The sequence below is a fragment of the Scyliorhinus canicula genome, chromosome 8, assembly GCF_902713615.1.
Source record: "Scyliorhinus canicula chromosome 8, sScyCan1.1, whole genome shotgun sequence".
Lineage (NCBI taxonomy): Eukaryota > Metazoa > Chordata > Chondrichthyes > Carcharhiniformes > Scyliorhinidae > Scyliorhinus > Scyliorhinus canicula.
The window spans coordinates 5,250,187-5,276,406 of NC_052153.1; the positions used below are offsets into that span (position 1 = coordinate 5,250,187).

Below are 26,220 nucleotides of genomic sequence, written 5' to 3' on the forward strand. Positions count from 1 at the left end.
AGCCGACGAGGCCGCACTTAATCCTGTTTTCTACACCGAGGAGCTCCGCTCGCCGGAATTCCTCAGTGCAGCGAGAAATTCAGCCGCCATTTTTAAATAGCTTCCTGATCTCCTGAACTCTCGACATGACCCCCAAACCCCTCCCACCCCCAACGCTCTATAAGGGGATCCTAGCCCCCACCCCCAACCCCCACACCACCCCCCCAGGGCAGCCTCCGGCCCAATCACCGCACAAAGAATGCCAGCATGGTACCTTGGAAGTGGCGGCCTGGCAGTGCCCTGCCACCTGGCACTACCAGGACATCAGGCTGGCACTGCCAGGGCGCCCAGCTGCACCAGCAGTACCACCTTGCCGAAAGGGCATGCACCTGGGGGCCTCCAAACCCCTGGGAGACCCCCACGAATGCCGTGCCGTCTGGGTCCCCATTTGTGGAGACCAGCACTAAACAGCGCTCACCCTAGCTCTCCATGGCGAGGGAGTTAGATCCCACGCCTTGCTTAGATCTGGGCAGCGCATATTAGAGTGAGACTAACTGTCTCTCTCAAATATGCAGATTTGACAGAAAGGGGGGATTCACATCGTGACGCCTCTCGAGGTCTCTTTAGACCTCGCGAGGCATGGTGAGCCAGGTAGATCCCAGACACCCACGGTGTTGTGAATTATAAACACTAATAATCCACATTGTATTGTACAACATGTGTTGAGCCTGTACCTTGTATCAGATTATGTGTAGTTGCGTGGCTCTACCCATAGGGGGAGATGAGGGGCTTGTACTGGGCTCCACCCTTGGCTCCGCCCATGGCTCCTCCCCTAACCAGAAGTATAAAGGTTGCTGTTGTGAGCCTGCCTGCCTGTTCATCTGGAGTTCATCTTGTCACAGGCAGGCTCTGTTGTAAGACGATTAAAACCACTGTTCACTTCTAACCACGTGTCGTGTGAATTGATGGTCTCATCACACGGGTCGCGTTGTGATCCCACGCTCTGTGTGGAGATGTCTCTCTTTCCTTCTGGTCTAAACCTCTTGCGGTTATTCTGTAATCTATGTCCCCCTTCCCCCTTGACCCCTCACCTTTTGGAAATGGTCTGCTTCCGTCCTTGCGGAAGGATAAATATCTCAATCAGATGGCCCCGTAATCTGTGTTTTACCAATTTCAACACAGGAACTAATTTTCAAGTCTTTCCTCGGAGTTGTATTTCCTCACAGCAGCCAACACCCAAATTAATCTTTGCTGAACCTTTACTCAGGCCTCAGTGTCCTTCCTATTGTGTGGTGTCCGATGCTGTGCTCCACCTGTGGTTTTATTGAGTTATAAAGATTCGCTTGGTTTCAATATCCGAAATGTTGCAATGAAACCTGAAAACTCCTTTTGCAAACCCGAAGTTCAGCTGTGACCCCGTCTTCCCCCAAATCCCTTTGCTCTCAAACAACACGGAACCTACAGATATTTTATTTACCAAAATGCATCGCCTCAAACTGAATTATAGAATTTACAGTGCAGAAGGTGGCCATTCGGCCCATCAAGTCTGCACTGGCTCTTGGAAAGAGCAGCCTACCCAAGGTCAACACCTCCACCCTATCCCCATAACCCAGCAACCCCAACCAACACTAAGGGCAATTTTCGACACTAAGGGCAATTTATCATGGCCAATCCACCTAACCTGCACATCTTTGGACTGTGGGAGGAAACCGGAGCATCCGGAGGAAACCCACGCAGACACGGGGAGGATGTGCAGACTCCGCACAGACAGTGACCCAAGTCGGATTCGAACCTGGGACCCTGGAGCTGTGAAGCGATTGTGCTATCCACATTAATGAATGAAATTAAATTTTATTTGCCACTTTTTCTCATCACCTCTACACGCCATCCGTTAGCTGAATTAAGAATTCAACGTGTCTTCTATTTTGGTGTTCGGTGTATGAATATGAACAAAGGAGTTGGGAGGTGGAAACAGCACCATCTGTGAGTTCCGCTTCAAGTCACATTTTAACTCCTCTCCCTTTTGATCTTGGTCCATATCATTGTCCATCCTGTGAGGGGGAGTGATGGGCTGGATTGGATGGTCACGACGGTGGGCCCATTCACTGGCAACACGCATGGCCATTCCTGGGCCCCCTAATGCGATTAAAAGCTATTACTTACCTGCTGTCGGCATTCCTGGCACCTATGTGACTGATATCCCACCTCCAAGAGCTGCCAACCAATCAGAGATAGGCAGATTTTCAAAACCAGTGGTGTCACCAAGAGTCATTAACAACACTGCGAGGAGCCCAGATAGAGGACTATCCGTGAAAACACTCGGACATGGCCCATCGAGTCTGCAACGACCCTCCGAAATAGCTCTCTACCTCGGCCCACTCCCGCGCCCTATCCTTCACTTAGCTTCACTTAACCTACACATCTTCGGACACGAAGGGGCGATTTTCTTTATCATGTCCAATCCACCTAACCTGCATATCTTTGGACTGTGGGAGGAAACCCACGCAGACACGGGGAGAACGTGCAGATAGTGACCCAAGCCGGGAGTCAAACCTGGGACCCTGGAGCTCTGAGGCAGCAGTGCTAACCCCAGTTTGAAGGGCAGGTGTCAGTCTTTCCACTGCGGTGACCCTTGTCACTGTTGGGTTCCACCAATGTGCCCGAGCAGGAGGGATGCCCCCTGGCCGACACCCACCACTCCGACTGTAGGCAGCCCTGCCCTTCACTGGTAGTATCCTAGTGGCAACACGATGAGGCCCTTCTGGCCTTTATTGGCCTGGGGGTAGGAAGGGTGACACCAGAAAATCTCAGCCTCGCCCAGGTCTTAGTTGGGGGAGGGGGGGGGGGGGGGGGGGGGGGGGGGAGTCGGGAGGGGCAGTTTGTGTGGAGCTTGAACCCTATTAACTCCAGCACATGCCAGTTTGAATAATTTGATTTGAATATCTCCGGCTCCATGAAGTCACCCTTCAGCCAGAACTGCTGCGATTGACTTAACTCCTGTTGCTCGTTATGCTTTCCTTAATTTGCTCTGTTTTAATGACCTTTGCTCAAGAGTCGCCAGGTATCTTTTTGATACCACCACAGGGTTCAAAACCGAATACTGATCAATGACTCGATACACCAGTTAGTAAGTTTGAAATCAATGCACATTTATTTACACACACAGTCAATTATTACTCATGCACAAACTCTACTCACTAAACTACAACTACTACTAAAAGCCTATACTTAGCTTCGGGCGCCCACTCAGTCAGAGGAACAATGGCCGTTGTCCGGTTCTGATACTGCTGGCTTCGAACTGGTATAGAATAGTAGCTAGGAGCGCCTATCTCGTATCGTGCGTTGACCTTAGACTTACTTGGCTGGTGCTTGGCGGGTCTCTCGTCGCTGAGAGCCAAGGCCAAGGTGAAGGTGAAGAAGAAGAGAGCGCTCTGTCTTGGGGACTCTTCTTTATACCCCAAAGGGTTTCACGCCCTTCTGGGCGGTTCCTGAACTTGGCCCCAATTAATTGGACCATGTCCCGATCATTTGTATTGATTCTCTCCAATAAAGGGGTAGTTTCTCGATCACTGGGCGGGCCCTAGGTAACCATTGGCCTGCCTTTGTTTTAGTCTCCACTGGCGCCGGGGAGTCTGCCCTGGTACCGATTGTTTAAATGTTTCTCTTTTGTCCCCGGAGATAGCTCATTACTATGCTAATGGCTTGTAGTATCAGTCCTGTCTGGGAGCTGCAAGTTCCAATCCACAGGCAAACCTTGCACCTGCTTGTTTTCCTAATACTGCCCAATTTTCCCTTTACTCTTTGCCAATGTCCATTTTGGAATCGGGACGTGGCCACCCCAGGTGGCTACACTCCATAGAGGCTGGTATTTTTTCAACCCGTGTGTCACCGCTAATGGAAGGTTTCTACTTTGACAGACTCTCTCTCTGTTCATCAGCTGTGGTGAACAGCACCATCGGGCAAAGGAGATCCTGAGAAGAGTTCCTCTCCAACCACCGCCTGGAACCTAACCCCGGAGCGGGGGGGAGGGGGGCTGACCCTGTACCTTGCCGATACTTTGCCGTTTTGAGATATTTTCTGACTTGTCTTTTCCAGCCGGCGTCATTATTGTCGGCAATCTCAACAGTTTGAGCCGCACCAGCACAGCCATTCCTGCTGACTCCCATCAGATTGGAGCTACGGTGGGCATCGTCATCCTTCTCCTGATTGTCCTCTTCCTCTTGGTGCTCTTCATAATGTACCGTCGCAAACAGAAGGGCAAAGAGGCCAGCATGGCGGCCGTGACCTACGCCCCTGCCCTCAGGACCATGAATGCGGATTACTCCATCTCAGGTGAGAGACCCCCATTGCTCGACCGGTAATGTGAATGGTGGTGGACAAAAATGTTACCACCGAGTGAACAGTAGTCAGCCATTCAGCCCCTCGATCCTCTTTCGCTATTCAATTAGGTTGTGGCTGATCGGTATATTAATTTACCCATCTTGACTCCGTATTCCTTAATACCCAACCAAAATATATCAATCTCCATTTTGAAATTTCCAAATAGTCCTCGGCCTTTTGTGGGGGAGAAAGTTCCACATTTTAATCATCTTTAATCTTTATTGTCATAAAGAGGCCTACATTGACACTGTCATGAAGAAGTTACTGTGAAAAGCCCCTCGTCGCCACATTCCGGCACCTGTTCGGGGAGGCTGGTACGGGAATTGAACCGTGCTGCTGGCCTGCCTTGGTCTGCTTTCAAAGCCAGAGACTTAGCCCTGTGCTAAACCAGCCCCTGACACTCCGGAGCCTGTTTGGGTGCACGGAGGGAGAATTCAGAATGTCCAATTCAGCTACATTTCCCCTACCCCTTATGTGAAGAACCTAGCTTGGCTCTAACCTTGAGGTTATGGTCCCTTGTTCTGCCTTGCACCACCCCCCTACTCCCCCCGCCCCACCCAGCCCTCCCCCGCCCCCCTGTGCCCCACCATGAGAAGAAATAGTTTCTCTCTATCTGCCTCTCAAATCTTCTGATCATTTTAAACACAACAACTACGCCACCCCCCTTTAATCGACCAAACCAAAGGGACCTTGAGCCGAGTCTGTGGAACCCATCCTCGTAATTTAACCCCTCTGGCCTCTTGCGTGTCACCTGTTTTAATTGCTGCAGCATTGGCTGCTGAGCCGTCAGCTACCGAGGTTCTAAGCTCTGGGCTCCCTAAACCTCTCTCCCCCCCTCTTTAAAAACCTTCTCAGAATCTATCCATCTGACCAAGCTTTTGCCCAGCTGCCCGAACAGCATTTGATAAGATACCGGTGTCAAATATTGTTTTGACAATCTCTCATGTCCCTGCAACATTTGACAATCTAAAGGTGCTACATGAATGCAAGTTGTTGTTGTTTCGTCGTCTGGCAAAACACATCAAAATGGTCTGACCAGAATTACAAACATGAGGGCGACACGGTAGCACAGTGGTTAGCACTGTGGCTTCACAGCTCCAGGGTCCCAGGTTCGATTCCTGGCTTGGGTCACTGTGCGGAGTCTGCACGTTCTCCCCGTGTCTGCGTGGGTTTCCTCCGGGTGCTCCGGTTTCCTCCCACAGTCCAAAGACGTGCAGGTTAGGTGGATTGGCCATGCTAAATTGCCCCTTAGTGCCCAAAATGGTTAGTTTCATAGTTACTTAGATGTTACAGTGCAGAAGGAGGCTATTCGGCCCATCAAGTCTGCACCGGCTCTTGGAAAGAGCACCCTACCCAAGGTCCACACCTCCACCCTATCCCCATAACCCAGTAACCCCACCCAACACTAAGGGCAATTTTGGACACTAAGGGAAATTTAGCATGACCAGTCCACCTATCCTGCACATCTTTGGACTGTGGGAGGAAACCGGAGCACCCGGAGGAAACCCACACAGACATGGGGAGAACGTGCAGACTCCGCACAGACAGTGACCCAAGTCGGAATCGAACCTGGGACCCTGGAGCTGTGAAGCAATTGTGCTAACCACTATCATACCGTGCTGCCCACAAAGTAACAATGCTTTCCTCACAAGGAGGAAGAGAGGAGGCTGGGTTTATCCTGGACCATTTACTGAACAGAGAACATACAGTGCAGAAGGAGGCCATTCGGCCCATAGAGTCTGCAACGACCCAATTAAGCCCTCACTTCCACCCTATCCCCATAACCCAATAACCCCTCCTAACCTTTTTGGTCACTAAGGACAATTTATCATGGCCAATCCACCTCTTTGGACTGGGGAAGGAAACCGGAGCACCCGGAGGAAACACACGCAGACACAGGGAGAACGTGCAGACTCCGCACAGACAGTGACCCAAGCCGGGAATCGAACTTGGGACCCTGGCGCTGTGAAGCCACAGTGCTATCCGCTTGTGCTACCATGCTGTTAGGTGAGATTATTGGGTTACGGGGATAGGGTGGAAGTGAGGTCTTAAGTGGGTCGGTGCAGACTTGATGGGCCGAATGGCCTCCTTCTGCACGGTATGTTCTATGAGGGTACTTTCTGACTCTGGTTGACCGTTTTCCTGCAGAGAACACGCCGCACGTCAATACCGGGAATGCAAACAGCCATTATTTCTCCAACCCAAGCTACCACACCTTAGCGCAATGTGGGAGTCCATCTCACACCAACAACTGTCAACGCAGCACATCTGGAAAGGTAAGAAACATTCACTGTAAAACTAAGTTATAAATGTTACTGTTTAAGATACAACTGAGTGACAGCTTCTTCCAATTGTCGACCTCCTGACAGCACTCGGCTTCACAAACTGCAGCCTCAATAAAACATCCTTGTTTGAAAAGTGGCCAACTTTCATCGCAAAATAATACATTTATACATAAAATGACATAGCGTTTGTGGGGACAGAACCCAGCATTTGATTGGATGGTTAAATCAAAAGGCCAGCAAGGGTTTGATGGACCGAATGGTCTCCCTATGATATGTATCATTCCATGAATTATAGCACAGAAATAGGCCACATCCCGCTCCAGAGGCCTGAGAACAATAACACAGACTGACGCTCCCAGTGCAGTACTGAGGGAGTGCTGCACTGTCAGAGGGTCAGTACGGAGGGAGTGCTGCACTGTCAGAGGGTCAGTACGGAGGGAGTGCTGCACTGTCAGAGGGTCAGTACTGAGGGAATGCTGCACTGTCAGAGGGTCAGTACTGAGGAGGTGCTGCCCTGTCAGAGGGTCAGTACTGAGGGAGTGCTGCACTGTCAGAGGGTCAGTGCTGAGGGAGTGCTGCACTGTCAGAGGGTCAGTACTGAGGGAGTGCCGCACTGTCAGAGGGTCAGTACTGAGGGAGTGCCGCACTGTCGGAGGGTCAGTACTGAGGGAGAGCTGCACTGTCAGAGGGTCAGTACTGAGGGAGTGCTGCACTGTCAGAGGGTCAGTACTGAGGGAGTGCCGCACTGTCAGAGGGTCAGTACTGAGGGAGTGCCGCACTGTCAGAGGGTCAGTACTGAGGGATTGCCGCACTGTCAGAGGGTCAGAGGGTCAGTACTGAGGGAGTGCCGCACTGTTGTACGTGCCTCCTATTGGATGAAATGTTAAACTGAGGTCCCATCTGTCTCTTCGGGTGAATGCAAAAGATTCCATGGCCGGTATTTTGAGGATCAGTAGGGCAGTTCTCCGCGGTATCCTGGGCTAAAGTTTATCCCTCAGTTAACATCACTCACAAACCAGGTTATCTGGTCATCATCACATTGCTGTGCGCTCATTAGCTGCTGCATTTCCCCTGACAGTGACCTCACTTCAAAAGTAGCTAATTGATTGTCTGTCACGCACTTTGGGACATCCTGGGGATGAGAAAGGCACTAAATAAATGTACGCTTTTGATTGCCTTCTTTTAGCCTGAGCTCACGAGCCCCCAGCAACATCAATGAGCGCAGACATGGTGGGCAGCAGATTGCAATGCACGTTGTGACCTGGATTCAAGGGGTCTGTCCCGCCCCCCGACTCCATTGTTAAATAAACCACTCAACGTAAAGTCACAAACTCAACAACAGGGGCACATAGACGGGTGGCTATTGAAACTGTGGATGCAATTTTACTGAAACAAAACTCGAGTCTGCTCTGGACAGGAGTAGCAAGGCCATTCACTGGGAATGGCCCTGCTATCAAACGAGCCCATGCGGGAAGGTCCTTGCCGAGGCCACACTTGGCCGCATTTCCTGCTCCGGCAAGCAGAGCGTCTCAGTACAGGAAGAAATAGTGAACCCCGGACCCCCAAATGCCACCTGGGCACCCTGGGAGTGCCACCCGGGCAACTTGGCAGTGCCACCCAGGCACCCTGGCAGTGCCACCTGGGCACCCTGGCAGTGCCACCTGGGCACCCTGGCAGTGCCACCTGGGCACCCTGGCAGTGCCCTGCCAGCCCAGGAGTGCCACCTGTGTACCTTGGCAGTGCCAGGCTGGCACCCAGGTGGCACTGCCAGAGTGCTAGGCTGGCAGTGCCAAGGTGCCCAGGTGGCATCAGCCATGCCAGGGTGCCACCCTGCCCAGAGTCCGACCACCTGGGGGCCTCCGATCGCCTGAGAGACCCCTCAACAAATTCGGTTCCGCCTGGTCCCTGTTTGTGTGGACTGGCTGAGGTTTCCGGGGCAAGGCTGATACATGCCGGGTGGCTGTTCGATCCAGCGCCGGCACGGTTAAGTGAGTTTTCAATGACCATCGGAAATCCCGGATGAGGCCTCCCATGGGATCTTCCAGCCACGTCCTGTCGCGATTCCAGCTGGACGCGGCCGGTAAATCGTGCCCTGTAATTCTCAGTCATGGACAATATTAAGGTGAGAATAAATCCTTCTGACCACTTATGTTACTTGTTCTTTTTCAACACAACAGACAAAAAACAATCAACTCTTTGTAAATATCAAAAATCTGAAGAGTCCAGGGAAGCACGGCCCTGTTATGGATTACACGGCAACCTTACCCGCGGACTGGAAACAAGGTGGCTACCCCAACGATCTAGGTATTGAAATTTCCAACTCATTATTAGCGAATGAACGCAATGGCATGTGTAATAACACTCAGATTTGATTGGGGAAGAATGGATCGGATATTAACAGGGGTGGGTTACGTAGTTGGGGAGGGGGCAGAGATTTGGATGGGAACCAACCCATAACCGCAGGGATCTTTGTGAGGCAAAATTTGGGATCTGATGGTGAGGTAACTTGGTGGGGGTCTGGGGGGTCTGGGGTGGGGGGGGGGGGGCACTCCTGCTTCTCTTGTCCCCAAGAGGCGCTGTAAAGGAGTTTACCTTCTGCATCAAACTGCCCACTCCTCCCTCCATCGACCAGGTTTCGCAAGGCCTGACAAACACCACTAAGCAGACCAGCTCAGGAATTGCCAGCCTCATTAACATGATGTGGAGATGCTGGCGTTGGACAGGGGTGAGCACAGTCAGAAGTCTTACAACACCAGGTTAAAGTCTAACATGAGCAATGCTCCGAAAGCTGGTGTTTGAAATAAACCTGTTGGACTTTAACCTGGCGTTGTAAGGATTCTTACCAGCCTCATTAACAGATTGAAACTTGTCCTCTCTGGGAGTAGGGTGTCTGCCCACTCCTTGTCCCACCCCAGCTTCCCGACTGCTCGAAGATTTTCCTGGTTTGGCATTTACAATTAGATCTTCTTTGTCTGCACATCGTTTTATGTCAAGCCGTTACATGGGAATGGGAGGAGGCCATTCATCCCCCTCCTCTGTTCTCCCGTTCAGTTAAAACTTGTACCTACCCATCCTCGTTCCATAGCCCCTCAGACCCGGAACCAATCTCTGTGTTGAAATGTTCCATTTGCCCTCAACAGCCTTTTTGGGGAGAGAGCTCCAGATTTCCCAAGTCCTTTGTCCTGATTTCACCCCTGAACCACCTGACTTTAATGTTAAGCTTCCGCGCTCCACCCACAAGAGGAAATAGCTTCTCTCTATCTACTCTCTTAAATCCCTCACTCACATACAATCATCATGTAATCTTCTCTGCACAAGACAATACAAGCCTATCGTCCGTATAGCCAGTTCTTGTGATTTAACTCTTTTAATAATAATAATAATAATCTTTATTTGTATCACAAGCAGGCTTACATTAACACTGCAAATAAGTTAGTGTGAAAATCCCCTAGTCGCCACATTCAGGCGCCCGTTCGGGTACACCGAGGGAGAGTTCAGAATGTCCAAATTATGGAACAAGCACATCTTTCGGGACTTGTGGGAGGAAACCGGAGCCCCCGGAGGAAACCCGCGCAGACACGGGGAGAGCGTGCAGACTCTGCACGGACAGTGACCCAAGCCGGGAATCGAACCCGGGACCCTGGCGCTGTGAAGCCACAGTGCTACCCGCTGTGCTACCGTGCTGCCCTGGTGGAATTCTCCAAGGCGGAAATTCTTTGTGAGCTGTGGTGCTCCGAGCTGAAGTCCAGATGATTCATGTCCTGCCTCAGAAACCTATTGTGCTTTTATTTATTTGCAGGCGGTGCATTTGGTATCGACCGAGGATACGTTGGAAAATCTCTTAAAGGTACAGTTTTAAAAGGCTCCTATTATAAGGTCCGGAAAGGAGTCCATTGATCGCCCACTTGTGGCATGCCATCCAAATTAAATCATGGCCCCAGATGTATTCTTAACACAAAAGTAAAATAAGCATCTACTGGTAATCTGAAATAGAAACCCCAAATGCTGGAAATATTCAGCAGGTCAGGAGGTATCGGCAGAGAGAAAAGCAGAGGTTTCTTTTATAAATTTAGAGTACCCAATTCATTTTTTCCAATTAAGGGGCAATTTAGCGCGGCCAATCCACCTACCCTCCACATCTTTGGGTTGTGGGGGTGAAACCCACGCAGACACGGGGAGAATGTGCAAACTCTACACAGACAGTGACCCAGAGCCGGGATCGAACCCGGGACCTGGGCGCCCTGAGGCTGCAGTGCTAACCACTGTGCCACCGTGCTGCCCCAGAGAAGCAGAGTTAATGGGCGGGATTCTCTCACCCCGGGGCCGGGCCAGAGAATCGTCGCGACCGGCGGGAATGGTGCCACGCCGTCCCGACGCCGGGACGCGGTTCTCCGCAGAGCGGAGAATCGGCGTCATTGCCGCCAGCGCGGTCGGTGCGGCGCCAGTCAGGGGCCTCTCTACGGGGCCCAACCCGGCTATTCTCCGCCTGGGATGGGTCGAGCAGCCGTACAAAAAAACTCCAAGTCCTGCCGGCGGCGTTGTAACCTGCTCTTACCCAGCAGGACCTCGGCGTGGATTGATCCGGGTGCGGCCTGGTTGAGGAGGGGGGGGGGGGGGGGGGGGGGGGGGGGGGGGGAGGGGGAGTGGGGGTCCGACCCCGGGCAGGCCCTCGACTGTGGCCTGGCCCGCGATTGGGGCCCACCAATCGGCGGGCTGGCCTCTCGGGCTGGGAGCCTCCTTTGTCCCACGCCGGCCCCTGTAGCCCTGCGCCATGTTGCATTGGGGCCAGCGCGGAGAAGGGAGACACCGCACATGTACGGAAATCGCGCCGGTCCCACTGCGCGTGCGCAGACCCCCGGCGCCCATCTGGTGCCAGGATCGACAGCGGGAGCGGCGTGAGTCGCTCCAGTGCCGTGCTGGCACCCTGTAGGGGTCAGAATCGCTGCTCCTGAGGCCATGTTGATGCTGACGAGAAACACAAAGGCGTTTACGATGGTGTCAACACTTAGGATCAGAGAATCCTGCCCAATGTTTCTGGTCGATGAGCTTTCTGATGAAGGGTCATCAGTTTGAAACGTCTGTTTCAGTCTCCACAGATGCTTCCTGACCTGCTGTGAGATATTCAGAAACTCAATCAGCCTTGTAGATTTTGATGAATGATTTAATTGTTATTTTTCAGATCTGGTGAAGAGTTCAGGCTGCAGTGCCAGCACCTGCTCACTCAACAGCACCGAGAACCCATACGCCACCATCAAGGACCCTCCGGTTTTTACCTGTAAAAACTCCGAGTGTGGTTACGTTGAGATGAAGTCCCCGGCTCGCAGAGATTCACCGTATGCTGAGATTGGCACCTCCACTTCAGCCAATAAAAATGTCTATGAAGTCGGTAGGTGCTGGGATAATGCTCATCGTTCGAGTGACCTTTGTGAATAAGATAGAGGCTGTAATAAATCGCAACATTAACTACATCTATTGTTCTTCAAAAATAAACCATTTGTCTTAATGCATAGAATTCCTACCGTGCAGAAGGAGACCATTCGGTCCATCGAGTCTGCACCGGCTCTCCAAAAGAGCACCCCACCTAGGCCCACTTCCATTGCCCTGTGCCAGTAAGCCCACCTAACCTGCACATCTTTGGACTGTGGGAGGAAACCGGAGCACCCGGAGGAAACCCACGCAGACACGGGGAGAACGTACAAATTCCATGCAGACAGTCACCCAAGGCTGGAATTGAACCCAGGTCCCTGGCGCTGTGAAGCAATAGTGCTAACCACCATGCCACCCAAAGTCTGTGTACAGGGCAAGACAAGCAGTCCTCTATGCATAATCGCATGTTGAAGAACTATCGGACATATTGAACAATGTCTATTCACACCATTCATGGTATCTCTCTTTGAGCATACAATGATTCCTAACTGAGTGAAGCTTCATAGCCCTTTGAAACCAGCAAACATTGTCCTGTTCTTGATGAGTTTAATTTTGCACATTTTATGACCCTTAAGTCCACAGATTGACAAACGCACACCAACATAAGGCACACATCCTGGTTACTATCACCTTCCACCATCTGCAGTTTCATCCTCTTCTGGTGTTGTAACAATTGCAATTGAGGTTAAAGCCTTAGATCCACAAAGGTATCATTTAAACCAATTCTACCTACGCTCGCTGTTCCATCTTCACCCTGCATTGAGGCAATGTGAAAACGCAACTGTGTTCATACAGCATCTTCACATCCCTATTATCAGATCAAGCATCAAGACCCAGAATGCCTACAGCACCACAGTTGCGAAGAGGAGACAGGCAGGAATAATGCAGATGGAAATGGAAGAGATGAAAAATAGAATTAGATAAGAACTGAGTGACACGGTGGCGCAGTGGTTAGCACTGCTGCCTCGCGCCACTGAGGACCCGGGTTTGATCCCGGCCCCAGGTTACTGTCTGTGTGGAGTTTGCACATTCTCCCCGTGTCTGCATGGGTCTCACCCCCACAACCCAAAGATGTGCACAGTAGGTGGGTTGGCCACACCAAATTGCCCCTCAATTGGAAAACAATTTTTAAAAGCTGGTCAAGACCTTTCCATTGACAAAATTGCAAGTCTTGCATAAATAATGAATATTTAACATAATTAAAAACATCTCTAAGTGGATCACAGAAGCGTTATCAGACAAAATGTGACACTGGGTTCCATATGTGGACATTAAGACAGGCGGCCAAATATTTGGTCTAAGTGGTAGGATTTTAAGAGCATCTGAAAGAAGGAGAGAGAGAGAGAGAGAGGGGTGGAGAGATTTGAGGAGGGAAAGAGCTTAAGGTCCAAGCGTTTGAAGGCGTGGGTACCAACATTGGAGCAATTAAAACCAGAGATGTGCTTATGGTGGTCTTCACTGTGATGTATGGGGCTGTGATTCTACATCCACATACTTCTAAAGCGTGCACACGTTTAGCACAGAAGACCATTCTGCCCATGGAGTGAATGCCATCTCTTTGAAAAGCAATCCAATTAGCCTCACGGGCTCTTCCCATTCATTTTGTCGACCTTGCAAGTATTAATCCAATTCCCTTTTGAAATGTGTGATTGAATTGTTTCCACCACCTTCCCAGGCAGGGCATTCCGAATGCTAACACTCTGATTGTGTGAGAAAAAAAAAATCCTCAAGTCATCTCTGGTTTCTTTTGTCAATCAGCTTTGATCCTTGACCTGTCAGCCATTAGAACTGGTCTTTCTCTATCTAAATTTTAAATACCTTTATCAGATCTCCCTGCTCTAAGGAAAATGGTGTGGTTCTCTATACTATAGCATGTTCTCTGACGCTAAGGTTTGATGCACATGGTGATTAAATGCGATATTCTTGTGTTGTAGAACCAACGGTAAGCATCGTCCAAGGGACATACTGCAACAACGCATCCTTAGGCCAGGACCCATACGATCTGCCCAAGAACAGTCACATTCCGTGCCATTACGACTTGCTTCCAGTCCGAAACAGTCCTTCTCCATCACCGAAAACCGATGACAACGAATGAGTCAAACGGCGCCAGTTCACCCCTGGTCAAGGTTGAACAGCTCTCTCGGGGGATGTCAGAAGAACATTGACAATGTCTTGCCACCTCTTCTAGCCGTGTTTAGATGACGATTTAACTCCCAGAGCTCAAGTCGAGTTGCAGATGAAGAGCGGGGTGGGGGTAGGGGGGGGGAGGGGTAACCTTTGGAGAGGCCACTGCGCCGCTAAAGAGACGCCCTCTTTTTAAAAGTCTTTCTTTTTATTTGTTATTTTGAGATGTCCGTGAGGACTGACAGAAAATCTGGTGTCTGCTTTATAGGCACATGGAATCATTTGGACATTCAAGGAAAAATACTACAGCTGTGGTACCACATTGTGAAAAAAAAAAGGGCCAGTGCAGAATTTAATTGTCCAACACTTTCCAGAAAGAAGGTTCTTCAAAACATCTTCACCATGACATTCCTTAAATCCCACAAGTTTTTTTTTCAACAAATCATTCCATGCATACATTACTAACATTAAATGATACATATTGATGGTAATCTCTTGAAGTAGGTAGCTTAGAAATATTTTAATTCTTTATATTGCGCCGAGAACGTGGCTAAGCGGAGGAAAATGTGCGAGGCAACAAAACTAAATGGTAACTGCAAGTGATCATGGGCAACGCAACGTGCAAGTAATTGACGAATCCTCAAAATTCAGTGCTCAAACCGCGCAGTAATCACATGGAGATTTCCACTGTCTGGTAGCCAGATCCACATGCCTTTGAATCTGTGCAGCCGCAGCCATTTGCTGTCCCCATCTGCGAGCTTTTTGTAAAATAAAATCGGTGCTGTGCTTAAGCTGGTCTTGTGCATCAGAAATAAGTTTGTAAAGATAGCCACGCGTTTGTTCTTTCAATAACTGTCCGCATTATTAAAGTGTGTTTCTCATGAAGTTTTCCCCTGTTTTTTGCATTTAACCCTGTGTTCAGATTAACATTTGTGTACATTGCTTTCATTATTACTTAAGAGTATTGCTTTTTGTTATGACCTTGTCTCAGCTTTCTGAGCCAGTATTGATTAGCCTGGTTATTGTATAATAAGTTGTACATAGGTGTAAAACCAGGTTAAACTGACTGACAAGTGGTGACTTGTTTAATGGACTTAAAACTGTACAGTGGGAGGTCCTGCCCCCTCAGTAACATTAACTTGTAAGTGTCGTTGCAGTCTAGTATTTGCGTTGTGACATATTAAATATACTGTCGCACAAAGACCACTTCTTTTACCTGAACGATAATCTTGTTATTACGTTATTTATGTTCTTTTTCTTGATCAGTTTCAATCATAAATAAAATGGAAGTGTTTTATTCCGATTCATTTATCCCAAATGAAAACCAGCACTAAACCTTTTCACCCCTTTTCTGCTCTTTAAGCATTGTAACTGCTACTTTTTATGTATAGAGTGTTTGCCACAGCTTTCCAATAAAAATTACTCTTGAAAGAGTCTGTGTCTCTCTAAGTACAAATGTCGCGACCATTTCAGTTTTGTTTATTGAAGACATTGGGCAGCCATTAGCTAATCAGATAGTAGAGGGGAGACAGGGGGAGGCAGTTATGTTGTTCTCTGCTTTGCTTTACCTGGATGGTTTGCACGTTCTCCCCCTGTCTACGTGGGTTTCCTCCGGGTGCTCCGGTTTCTTCCCACAGTCCAAAGACGTGCAGGTTAGGTGGATTGGTCATGATAAAATTGCCTCTTAGTGTTCAAAGTTGTGCAGGTGAGGTGGGGTTATGGGGATAGGACTGAGGAAGGTGCTCTTTCAGAGGGTCGGTGCAGACCTGATGGGCCGAATGGCCTCCTTCTGCACTATAAATTCTATGATTCTAGAACAGGATTGAGGGTCTGAATGATCGGCTTCTGTTCCTAATAACCATAGAATCATAGTATTCCTACAGTGCAGAAGGAGGCCATTTGGCCCATCAGGTCTGCACCGACCCTCTGAAAGAGCACCTTCCTCAGTCCTATCCCCATAGCCCCACCTCACCTGCACAACTTTGAACACTAAGAGGCAATTTTATCATGACCAATCCACCTAACCTGCACGTCTTTGGACTGTGGGAAGAAACCGGAGCACCCGGAGGAAACCCACGTAGACAGGGGGAGAACGTGCAAACTCCAGACAGACAGGGACCCAAATTGAACCCAGGTCCGTGACGCTGTGAGGCAGCAGCACTGACCACTGCCGCTGAACACTCAGAGAGTGCAACATCAGCCATGGGTTTCACTATTGCCTCTGAGTCAGACGGTCATTCAACCAGTGGAGAGCTGAGGAGATGCTGCACTGTTGGAGCTACCGAGTTTCAGGTGAGACGTTAATCTATCCCCTCAGGTGCACATAAAGATCCAGGTCTCCCTGGTGTCCGGGCCGACATCAATCCCTCAATCCACATCCCAAAAAGCAATTATCCGATCATGATCACATTGCTGCTTGCGGGATCTTGCTGTGTGGAAATTGGCTGCCATATTTCCTACATTACTACAGTGACTACACGTCAGAAAAAACTTCATTGGCTATGAAGTGCTCTGGGACATCCTGAAGTCACAAAACGTGCTGTGGAATTACAAATCTTTCTTGGTCTTCAATATGTTTTATTTGTCAAATGTCTCTTCAAATCCTGATGGGACATTGCATTCATGGAACAAGGGGACTGACCCATTTGGGAGTTGTAGGTTCAGCTGATTTAAAATGGTGGAGGGAGATGTGAAAAGTGTGGAATTACATCCGGCTGTACCTCAGGTACACAGGGGAAGAGGTGTGGGAGGCGGCTACACTGAAGAGCAGATCCGAATGGGATCAGGAGTGTGGTAGCCCGGTCTCTTTAATGGGGCAGATCTGGCGGCCGACATGACGCACTTGCAAAGTCTGCAACCCCGGACTCCACGCTCGACGGGACACGGCCCTCCGCGACCGCCGTGTCTGTCTTCAAGCCGCGCCGGCCAGCTGAACGCGAAAGCCCTTTCCAACCCCACAACTGAGTGGGCATGGTGCCTTTCGGACGTGCTGTCTTTATCGTCGCTCAAACAGCAAAGGTCTTCCCTCGTGCACGCCCACCCTTGATTCCTTTCGTTTCTAAAAAATCTATCAACCTCTCTCTCTCGAACGAATGAATTCAGCCACTCGGTATCCACAGCCCTCTCTAAGGTTGAGAATTCCAAAGGTTCACAACTCTCTCAGTGAAGAAAATTCTCTTTGGCTGAGTTGCAAATAACCCAAACCCCTTATGCTGAGATGGTTCCGGACTGTCCAGCCAGGGGAAATCAGCCTCGCAGCTCTGTGAAGCATCTGCAAAGTTTCCAATGTTTTGGAACGTGCCATATTCCGCCCAACAGAAGTGGCCAAGTCACCAGGGCATCTGTTTGACAGGAGTTTGTTTTGCCCTGACAACTTTGCTTTCTCAAGCAGTTTGATGTCAGTCATTTTGGACGGGTGTGGAGGCAGCAGGGTATGGAAATAATTTTGTCTTTTATCATGGCTGCTTTGGGTAATTCAGCAGTTGCCGTCACACAGCAGCACGATCAGTCTGCATGCTTGGTTACTTAATATTCTATTTTAGTTTCTTATCATTAATGGAATTACATAGAACATACAGCACGGAGACAGGCTATTTCATAGAGTTTACAGTGCGGAAGGAGGCCATTCGGCCCATCAAGTCTACACCGGCCCCTGAAAGAACACCCTACCTAAGCCCACACCTCCACCCTATCCCCGTAACCCAGCAACCCACCCAACCTTTGGACAATTCGGGGCAATTTAGCGTGACCAATCCACATAACCCGCACATCTTTGGACTGTGAGAGGAAACCGGAGCACCTGGAGGAAACCTATGCAGACACGGGGAGAATGTGCAGACTCTGTGGTATTATCATAACTGTAAGAACTGCAAGGGTTAATGAAGAAGTTGAGAGTACCCACTAGAGGGAGCTACAGTTACAACAATATAAGGCAGTGATGCTAAGCCTTGTGGGAGGCTGTATGCAGGAGCTAGCTTGAGAGAGTCAGAAGTACAGATAGTGTGAGTGAGAGCAAATCATAGTTTATATCAGTCGTGAGATTAGCTGCAGATGAGTGTAGTTTAAATGTTATTAATCAACTGTGTATTCTTCAGGAGTACGTGTCGAATCCAAGTTAGTAATGTTAATAAATTTATAGCTTTGTTTAAGTTCAATCTAGTTTATGGTCTTTGTGAACACGACGCCAACCATCCTGAATTTAGTCTCCGCACAGACAATGTCCCAAGCTGAGAATCGAACCTGGGTCCCTGGCACTGTGATGCAACAGTGCTAACCACTGTGCTACCATGCTGCCCCATACAGTCATCATTGGCGTTTATGTTCCTCGCTTAACTCGGTCAGCATAAATCTTCTGTCCTTTCTCCTCAATGATGAGGGAGCCCACAACATCAGTGCAAATGATAAGTCAACAATCATCAGCCAGAAATACTGGGTAGATGATCCATTTTGATTTCCTCCAGAGGCCCCCATATCACAGATGTCAGTCTTCAGCCAGTTCGATTCACCCCACATGATATTAAGAAATGCCTGAAGGCAATTGATACTGTAAAGGCTCTGGGCCCTGGCAATATTCCGGCCATACTACTAAAGGCATTTTTCTCCACAACTATCTGTACCCCTAGCCAAGCTGTTCCAGTACAACTACAACACTGGCATCTACCCAGCAATGTGGAAAATTGCCCAGGTATGTCCTGTACAGAAAAAGCAAGACAAATCCAACCCAACCAATTAGTTCCTGGACATCCTCCTGATGGGGTTCCTCAAGGTAGCTGCTCATTAATTCCTGACGAATACACAGTTGATTAATAAAATTTGAACTACACTCATCTTCCTTCCTTTCATTATAAGGTCAGAAGAGGGGATGTCCGCTGATGATTGCACAATGCTCAGCACCAATCATGACTCCTTAGATAATGAAGCAGTCCATGTCCAAATGCAACAAAACCTGGACAATAGCCAGGCCTTGGCTGACAGTGACAAGTAACATTCGCGCCACACAGTCAATGAACATCTCCAGCAAGGGAGAACCTAACCATTGCCCATGACATTCAATGGCATTACCATCACTGAATCCCCAATATCAGCATTTTGGGGCTTACTATTGACCAGAAACTAAACTGGACTAGCTACATTTATACTCTGTCTACAAGAGCAGGTCAGAGGCTGGGAATCCTGCAATGAGTAATTCACTCCTGACTCCCCAAAGCCTGTTCACCATCTACAAGGCACAAGTCAGTTGTGTGATGGACTTTCCTGGGTGAGTGCAGCTCCAACAACACTCAAGAAGTTCAACACTATCCAGGAGAAAGAAGCTCGCTTGATCGTCAGTGGTTCCACAAACATTCATTCCCATCCATCACCAACGCACAGTGGCCACCGTATGTACTACCTACCAGGCGCACCTCAGGAATTCACCAAGGCTCCTCAAACAGCACCTTCCAAACCCATGACCTCTACCATCTAGAAGGGCAAGGGCACCAGACACATAGACAAACCCAAACCTGAAAGTTCCCCTCCAAGTCACTCACCATGCTGACTTGGAGTTATATCATAAGACCATAAGACATAGGAGCAAAATTAGGCCATTCAGCCCATCGAGTCTGCTCCGCTATTCAATCATGGCTGATATGTTTCTCATCCCCATTCTCCTGCCTTCTCTCCCATACCCCTGACCCCCTTATTGATCAAGAACCTATCTATCTCCGTCTTAAAGACACTCAGTGATTTGGCCTCCACAGCCTCCTGCGGCAAAGAGTTCCACAGATTCAACACCCTCTGGCTGAAGAAATTCCTCCTCATCTCAGTTTAAAGGATCGTCCCTTTTGTCTAGATGGTGCCCTCTGCTTCTAGTTTTTCCTACAAGTGGAAACATCCTCTCCACGTCCATTCTATCCAGGCCTCGCAGTATCCTGTAAGTTTCAATAAGGTCCCCTCTCATCCTTATAACTCCAACGAGTACAGACCCAGAGTCCTCAACCACTCCTCATATGAAAAGTTTTTAATTCCAGGGATCATTTTTGTGATCCTCCTCTGGACCCTTTCCAAGGCCAGCACATCTTTCCTTAGATACGGGGCCCAAAACTGCTCACAAAACCCCAAATGGGGTCTTCCCAGGGCCTTATACAGTCTCAGAAGTACATCCCTGGTCTTGTATTCTAGCCCTCTCAACATGAATGCTAACATTGCATTTGCCTTACCAACTGCTGACTGAACCTTACGAGAATCTTGTACTAGGACTCCTAAGTACCTTTGTGCTTCTGATTTCCTTAGCCTTTCCCCATTTAGAAAATAGTCTGTGCCTCCATTCGTCCTACCAAAGTGCATAACCTCACACTTTTCCACATTGTATTCCATTTGCCACTTCATTGCCCACTCTCCTAGCTTGTCCAAGTCCGTCTGCAGCCCCCCTGCTTCCTCAATACTACCTGTCCCTCTAAAGATCTTTGTATCGTCTGCAAACTTCGCAACAGTGCCTTCAGTTCCTTCCTCCAGATTGTTAATGTCTATTGTGAGATGTTGTGCTCCCAACACTGGCCCCTGAGGCACACCTCGAGTCTTCACTATATCACCATTCCTTCACTGTGGCTGGGTCAAAACCCTGGAACTTCCTCCCTAACAGCACAGTGGGTGTACCTACACCATGTGGACTGCAGCAGTTCAAGAAGGCAGCTCACCATCACCTGAAGGGTAATTAGAGACGGGCAATAAATGCTGGCCTAGCCAGCGACACCCCCACATCCTGTAAATGAATTTAAGAATGTGCTTATTCTACCTGCCATTTACTGTATTAATCCAATTCACCTCAGACAGTCCCTGTGGTGGCGAGTTCCACGTTCTCACCACTCTCTGGGTAAAGATGTTTCTCCTGAATTTCCTATTGGATTCTTTGCTGACGGCCTCTAGTTACACTCCTCTCCACAAGGCGAAACATTCACCTTTCATCATTTTAAAGACCTCTCCCAGCCTCTTTATCCTTTCCTGACAGGTATCAGCTTTTGAGTTCTGCTTTCATCCTTGTGAATCTCTTCTGCATCCTCCTCACTGTTTCCGTCCCCTTTTGATAATATGGAGACGGGAACTGTACACATTCAAGCTGAACCTCTTTTTACTCTTCACGGGAAGTGGGCGTTCTGGGAAAGGTCAGCATTTATTGCCCGTCACTAATTAACTCTTCACCGCACTCTTTTATTAGCAATGGGCAACAGATCCTGTACTTCTCAGCCGCACCAGGAGTCAATGAGTAGTGATTCTCCGCTGCCCACGCCGGTTGCGAGAATAGCGGGAGGGCCTCCCGACATTTTTTGCGCCCTCCCGCTATCCGCCCCCCCCCCCTCCCCCCCCCCCCCCCCCCACCTGACTCACGTCACGAATCGCCGCTCGCCATTTTTTCTCCTGGATTTGTCATGCTGAAGATCATGTCCATTTGAGCCTCTTGACCTGTGGAAGTCGCACTGAGACTCAGTGACAAGTTACTGGGGGAGGCGGTTGAGGAGCATTCCCATGATGAACAGGGAAATCCCTCGGTAGTTTCCGCAGTTGGACCTGTCTCCTTTCTTGAAGGTGGTTACAATGAAGGCATTTCTGAGACCACCCGGCAAACTCTCGCTTCCATTCAGACAAGGGCGAAGAGGTTATGCCTCTTCGTCAGATTTTAATACTTCTGTGGATTTCCATCTGCAGCAGAGGCCTTGATGTTCGCCAGATGTCCGATGGCTTTTTCAACCACATGGCGTGTTGGGGATGCACTGAGATGGTGGCGGGCAGAGTGTTGAGGGACGGTGTCGAGGACGCTTGTGTCAAAGGCTTTGTCTTGATTGAGGAGGTCCTCGAGGTGCTCTCTCCAGCGGGCATTGTCTGCCTCTCTGTCTTTGATGACCGTCGCTCCGTTTTTGCTCACTCCGCTGCTCCTCCTCTCCCCCCGCTGCTCCTCCTCTCCCCCCGCTGCTGCTCCTCTCCCCCCGCTGCTGCTCCTCTCCCCCGCTGCTGCTCCTCTCCCCCCGCTGCTGCTCCTCTCTCCCCGCTGCGGCTCCTCTCCCCGCTGCTGCTCCTCTCCCCGCTGCTGCTCCTCTCCCCCCGCTGCTCCTCCTCTCCCCCCGCTGCTGCTCCTCTCCCCCCGCTGCTGCTCCTCTCCCCGCTGCTGCTCCTCTCCCCCCCGCTGCTGCTCCTCTCCCCCCGCTGCTGCTCCTCTCCCCGCTGCTGCTCCTCTCCCCCGCTGCTGCTCCTCTCTACCCCGCTGCTCCTCCTCTCCCCCCGCTGCTGCTCCTCTCACCCCCACTGCTGCTCCTCTCTCCCCGCTGCTGCTCCTCTCCCCCCGCTGCTGCTCCTCTCCCCCCGCTGCTGCTCCTCTCTCCCCGCTGCTGCTACTCTCCCCCCGCTGCTGCTCCTCTCTCCCCGCTGCTGCTCCTCTCCCCCCGCTGCTGCTCCTCTCCCCCTGCTGCTGCTGCTCTCCCCCCGCTGCTGCTCCTCTCCCCCCGCTGCTGTTCCTCTCTCCCCGCTGCTGCTCCTCTCTCCCGCTGCTCCTCCTCTCCCCCGCTGCTGCTGCTCTCTCGCACCGCACTTCTACCGGCCAGACCGTGCGCGCCTGGTTAAGACCTCCTGCCCCTTTGAACGCCTCAGCATGGACGTCAAAGGGCCCCTCCCCTCCACTGACCACAATACTTACTTTCTCAGTGTGGTCGATGAATACTCCCGATTCCCCTTTGCCGTCCCATGCTCCGACATGACGTCTGCCACCATCATCCAAGCCCTCAACACCATCTTCACTCTGTTTGGTTTCCCCGCCTACCTCCATAGCGACCGGGGATCCTCATTCATGAGCGATGAGCTGCGCCAGTACCTGCACATCAAGGGCATTGCCTCGAGCAGGACGACCAGCTGCAACCCCAGGGAAACGGGCAGGTAGAGAGGGAGAACGGGCCTTCCAACTGGCCCGACGGTCCAAAAATCCCCCGGCCTCCCGCTGGTAGGTGGTCCTCCCCGATGCACTCCGCTCCATTCGGTCGCTCCTGTGCACCACGACTAATGAAACCCCCCATGAACGTCTCTTTGCCTTCCGCAGGAAGTCGACCTCCGGGGTTTCGCTCCCAATGTGGCTGGGAGCTCCAGGACTCATTCTCCTCCATAGACATGTTCGACTCCCAAAGGCGGACCCATTGGTTGAGTGGGTACAGCTACTTCATGCCAACCCGCAGTACGCTTAGAACATAGAACATAGAACACTACAGCGCAGTACGGGCCCTTCGGCCCTCGATGTTGCGCCGACCTGTGAAACCATCTGAAGCCTATCTGACCTACACTATTCCATTTTCATCCATATGTCTATCCAGTGACCACTTAAATACCCTTAAAGTTGGCGAGTCTACTACTATTGCAGGCAGGGCGTTCCACACCCCTACTACTCTCTGAGTAAAGAAACTGCCTCTGACATCTGTCCTATATCTCTCACCCCTCAATTTAAAGCTATGTCCCCTCGTGTTGGTCATCACCATCCGAGGAAAAAGACTCTCACTGTCCACCCTATCTAACCCTCTGACTATCTTATATGTCTCTATTAAGTCACCTCTCAGCCTTCTCCTCTCTAACGAAAACAACCTCAATTCCCTGAGCCTTTCCTCGTAAGACCTTCCCTCCATACCAGGCAACATCCTAGTAAATCTCCTCTGAACCCTTTCCAAAGCTTCCACATCCTTCCTATAATGTGGTGACCAGAACTGCACGCAGTACTCCAGGTGTGGCCGCACCAGAGTTATGTACAGCTGCAGCATGACCTTGTGGTTCCGAAACTCAATCCCCCTGCTTATAAAGGCTAGCACACCATATGCCTTCTTAACAGCCCTATTAACCTGGGTGGCAACTTTCAGGGATTTATGTACCTGGATGCCGAGATCTCTCTGTTCATCTACACTACCAAGAATCTTGCCATTAGCCCAGTACTCTGCATTCCTGTTACTCCTTCCAAAGTGAACCACCTCACACTTTTCCGCATTAAACTCCATCTGCCACCTCTCAGCCCAGCTCTGCAGCTTATCTATGTCCCTCTGTATCCTATAACATCCTTCAGCACTATCCACAACTCCACCGACCTTCGTGTCATCTGCAAATTTACTAACCCATCCTTCTACACCCTCTTCCAGGTCATTTATAAAAATGACAAACAGCAGTGGCCCCAAAACAGATCCTTGCGGTACACCACTAGTAACTGAACTCCAGGATGAACATTTGCCATCAACCACCACCCTCTGTCTTCTTTCAGCTAGCCAATTACTGATCCAAACCGCTAAATCACCTTCCATTCCATACTTCCTTATTTTCTGCAATAGCCTACCGTGGGGAACCTTATCAAACGCCTTACTGAAATCCATATACACCACATCAACAGCTTTACCCTGATCCACCTGTTTGGTCACCTTCTCAAAAAACTCAATAAGGTTTGTGAGACATGACCTACCCTTCACAAAACCGTGTTGAGTATCGCTAATCAACTTGTTCTTTTCAAGATGATTATAAACCCTATCTCTTATAACCTTTTCCAACATTTTACCCACAACCGAAGTAAGGCTCACAGGTCTATAATTACCAGGGTTGTCTCTACTCCCCTTCTTGAACAAGGGGACAACATTTGCTATCCTCCAGTCTTCCGGCACTATTCCTGTCGACAAAGACGACATAAAGATCAAGGACAAAGGCTCAGCAATCTCCTCCCTGGCTTCCCAGAGAATCCTAGGATAAATCCCATCTGGCCCAGGGGACTTATCTATTTTGACATTTTCTAAAATTGCTAACACCTCCTCCTTTTGAACCTCAATTCCATCTAGCCTGGTCGACTGAACCTGAGTGTTCTCCTCAACAACATTGTCTTTCTCCAGTGTAAACACTGACGAAAAATATCCATTTAATGCTTCCCCTATCTCCTCTGATTCCACACACAACTTTCCACTACTATCCTTGATTGGCCCTAATCTTACTCGAGTCATTCTTTTGTTCCTGATATACCTATAGAAAGCCTTAGGGTTTTCCTTGATCCTATCCGCCAACGACTTTTCGTGTCCTCTCCTCGCTCTTCTTAACTCTCCCTTTAGTTCCTTCCTGGCTAACTTGTAACTCTCAAGTGCCCTAACTGAGCCTTCATGTCTCATCCTAACATAAGCCTTCTTCTTCCTCTTGACAAGTGCTTCAACTTCCTTAGTAAACCACGGCTCCCTTGCTCGACAACTTCCTCCCTGCCTGACAGGTACATACTTATCAAGGACACGCAGTAGCTGTTCCTTGAAAAAGCTCCACATTTCGATTGTACCCATCCCCTGCAGTTTCCTTCCCCATCCTATACCTCCTAAATCTTGCCGAATAGCATCATAATTGCCTTTCCCCCAGCTATAATTCTTGCCTTGCGGTATATACCTATCCCTGCCTATTGCTAAAGGAAACATAACCGAGTTGTGATCACTATCACCAAAGTGCTCACCTACATCTAAATCTAACACCTGGCCGGGTTCATTACCCAGTACCAAATCCAAAGTGGCCTCGCCCCTTGTTGGCCTGTCTACATACTGTGTCAGAAAACCCTCCTGCACACACTGCACAAAAACTGACCCATCTATAGTACTCGAACTATAGTATTTCCAGTCAATATTTGGAAAGTTAAAGTCCCCCATAACAACTACCCTGTTACTCTCGCTCCTGTCAAGAATCATCTTTGCAATCCTTTCCTCTACATCTCTGGGACTATTCGGAGGTCTATAGACAACTCCCAACAGGGTGACCTCTCCTCTACTGTTCCTAACCTCGGCCCATACTGCCTCAGTAGACGAGTCCTCAAGCGTCCTTTCTACCGCCGTAATACTTTCCTTGATTAACAATGCCACACCCCCCCTCTTTTACCATCTTCTCTGTTCTTACAGAAACATCTAAATCCTGGAACCTGCAACAACCATTCCTGTCCCTGCTCTACCCATGTCTCCGAAATCGCCACAACATCGAGATCCCAGGTACCAACCCATGCTGCAAGCTCACCCACCTTATTCCGGAT

At 49.8% G+C, this 26,220-nt stretch overlaps 1 protein-coding gene across 2 annotated transcripts in view; it reads left to right on the forward strand.

The window, feature by feature from the left end:
* Positions 1–15,629, forward strand: part of megf10 (multiple EGF-like-domains 10) — a 193,852-nt gene extending 178,223 nt beyond the window's left edge. For both annotated transcript variants that reach the window (XM_038804066.1, XM_038804067.1), the window contains exons 20-25: positions 4,075–4,311; positions 6,508–6,635; positions 8,822–8,948; positions 10,444–10,491; positions 11,824–12,030; positions 14,006–15,629. In XM_038804066.1, the coding sequence (XP_038659994.1) occupies positions 4,075–4,311; positions 6,508–6,635; positions 8,822–8,948; positions 10,444–10,491; positions 11,824–12,030; positions 14,006–14,166 (908 nt within the window). In that variant the 3' untranslated portion in view covers positions 14,167–15,629. The remainder of the gene's footprint in view (positions 1–4,074; positions 4,312–6,507; positions 6,636–8,821; positions 8,949–10,443; positions 10,492–11,823; positions 12,031–14,005) is intronic.
* The last annotated feature ends 10,591 nt before the right edge of the window (positions 15,630–26,220 follow it).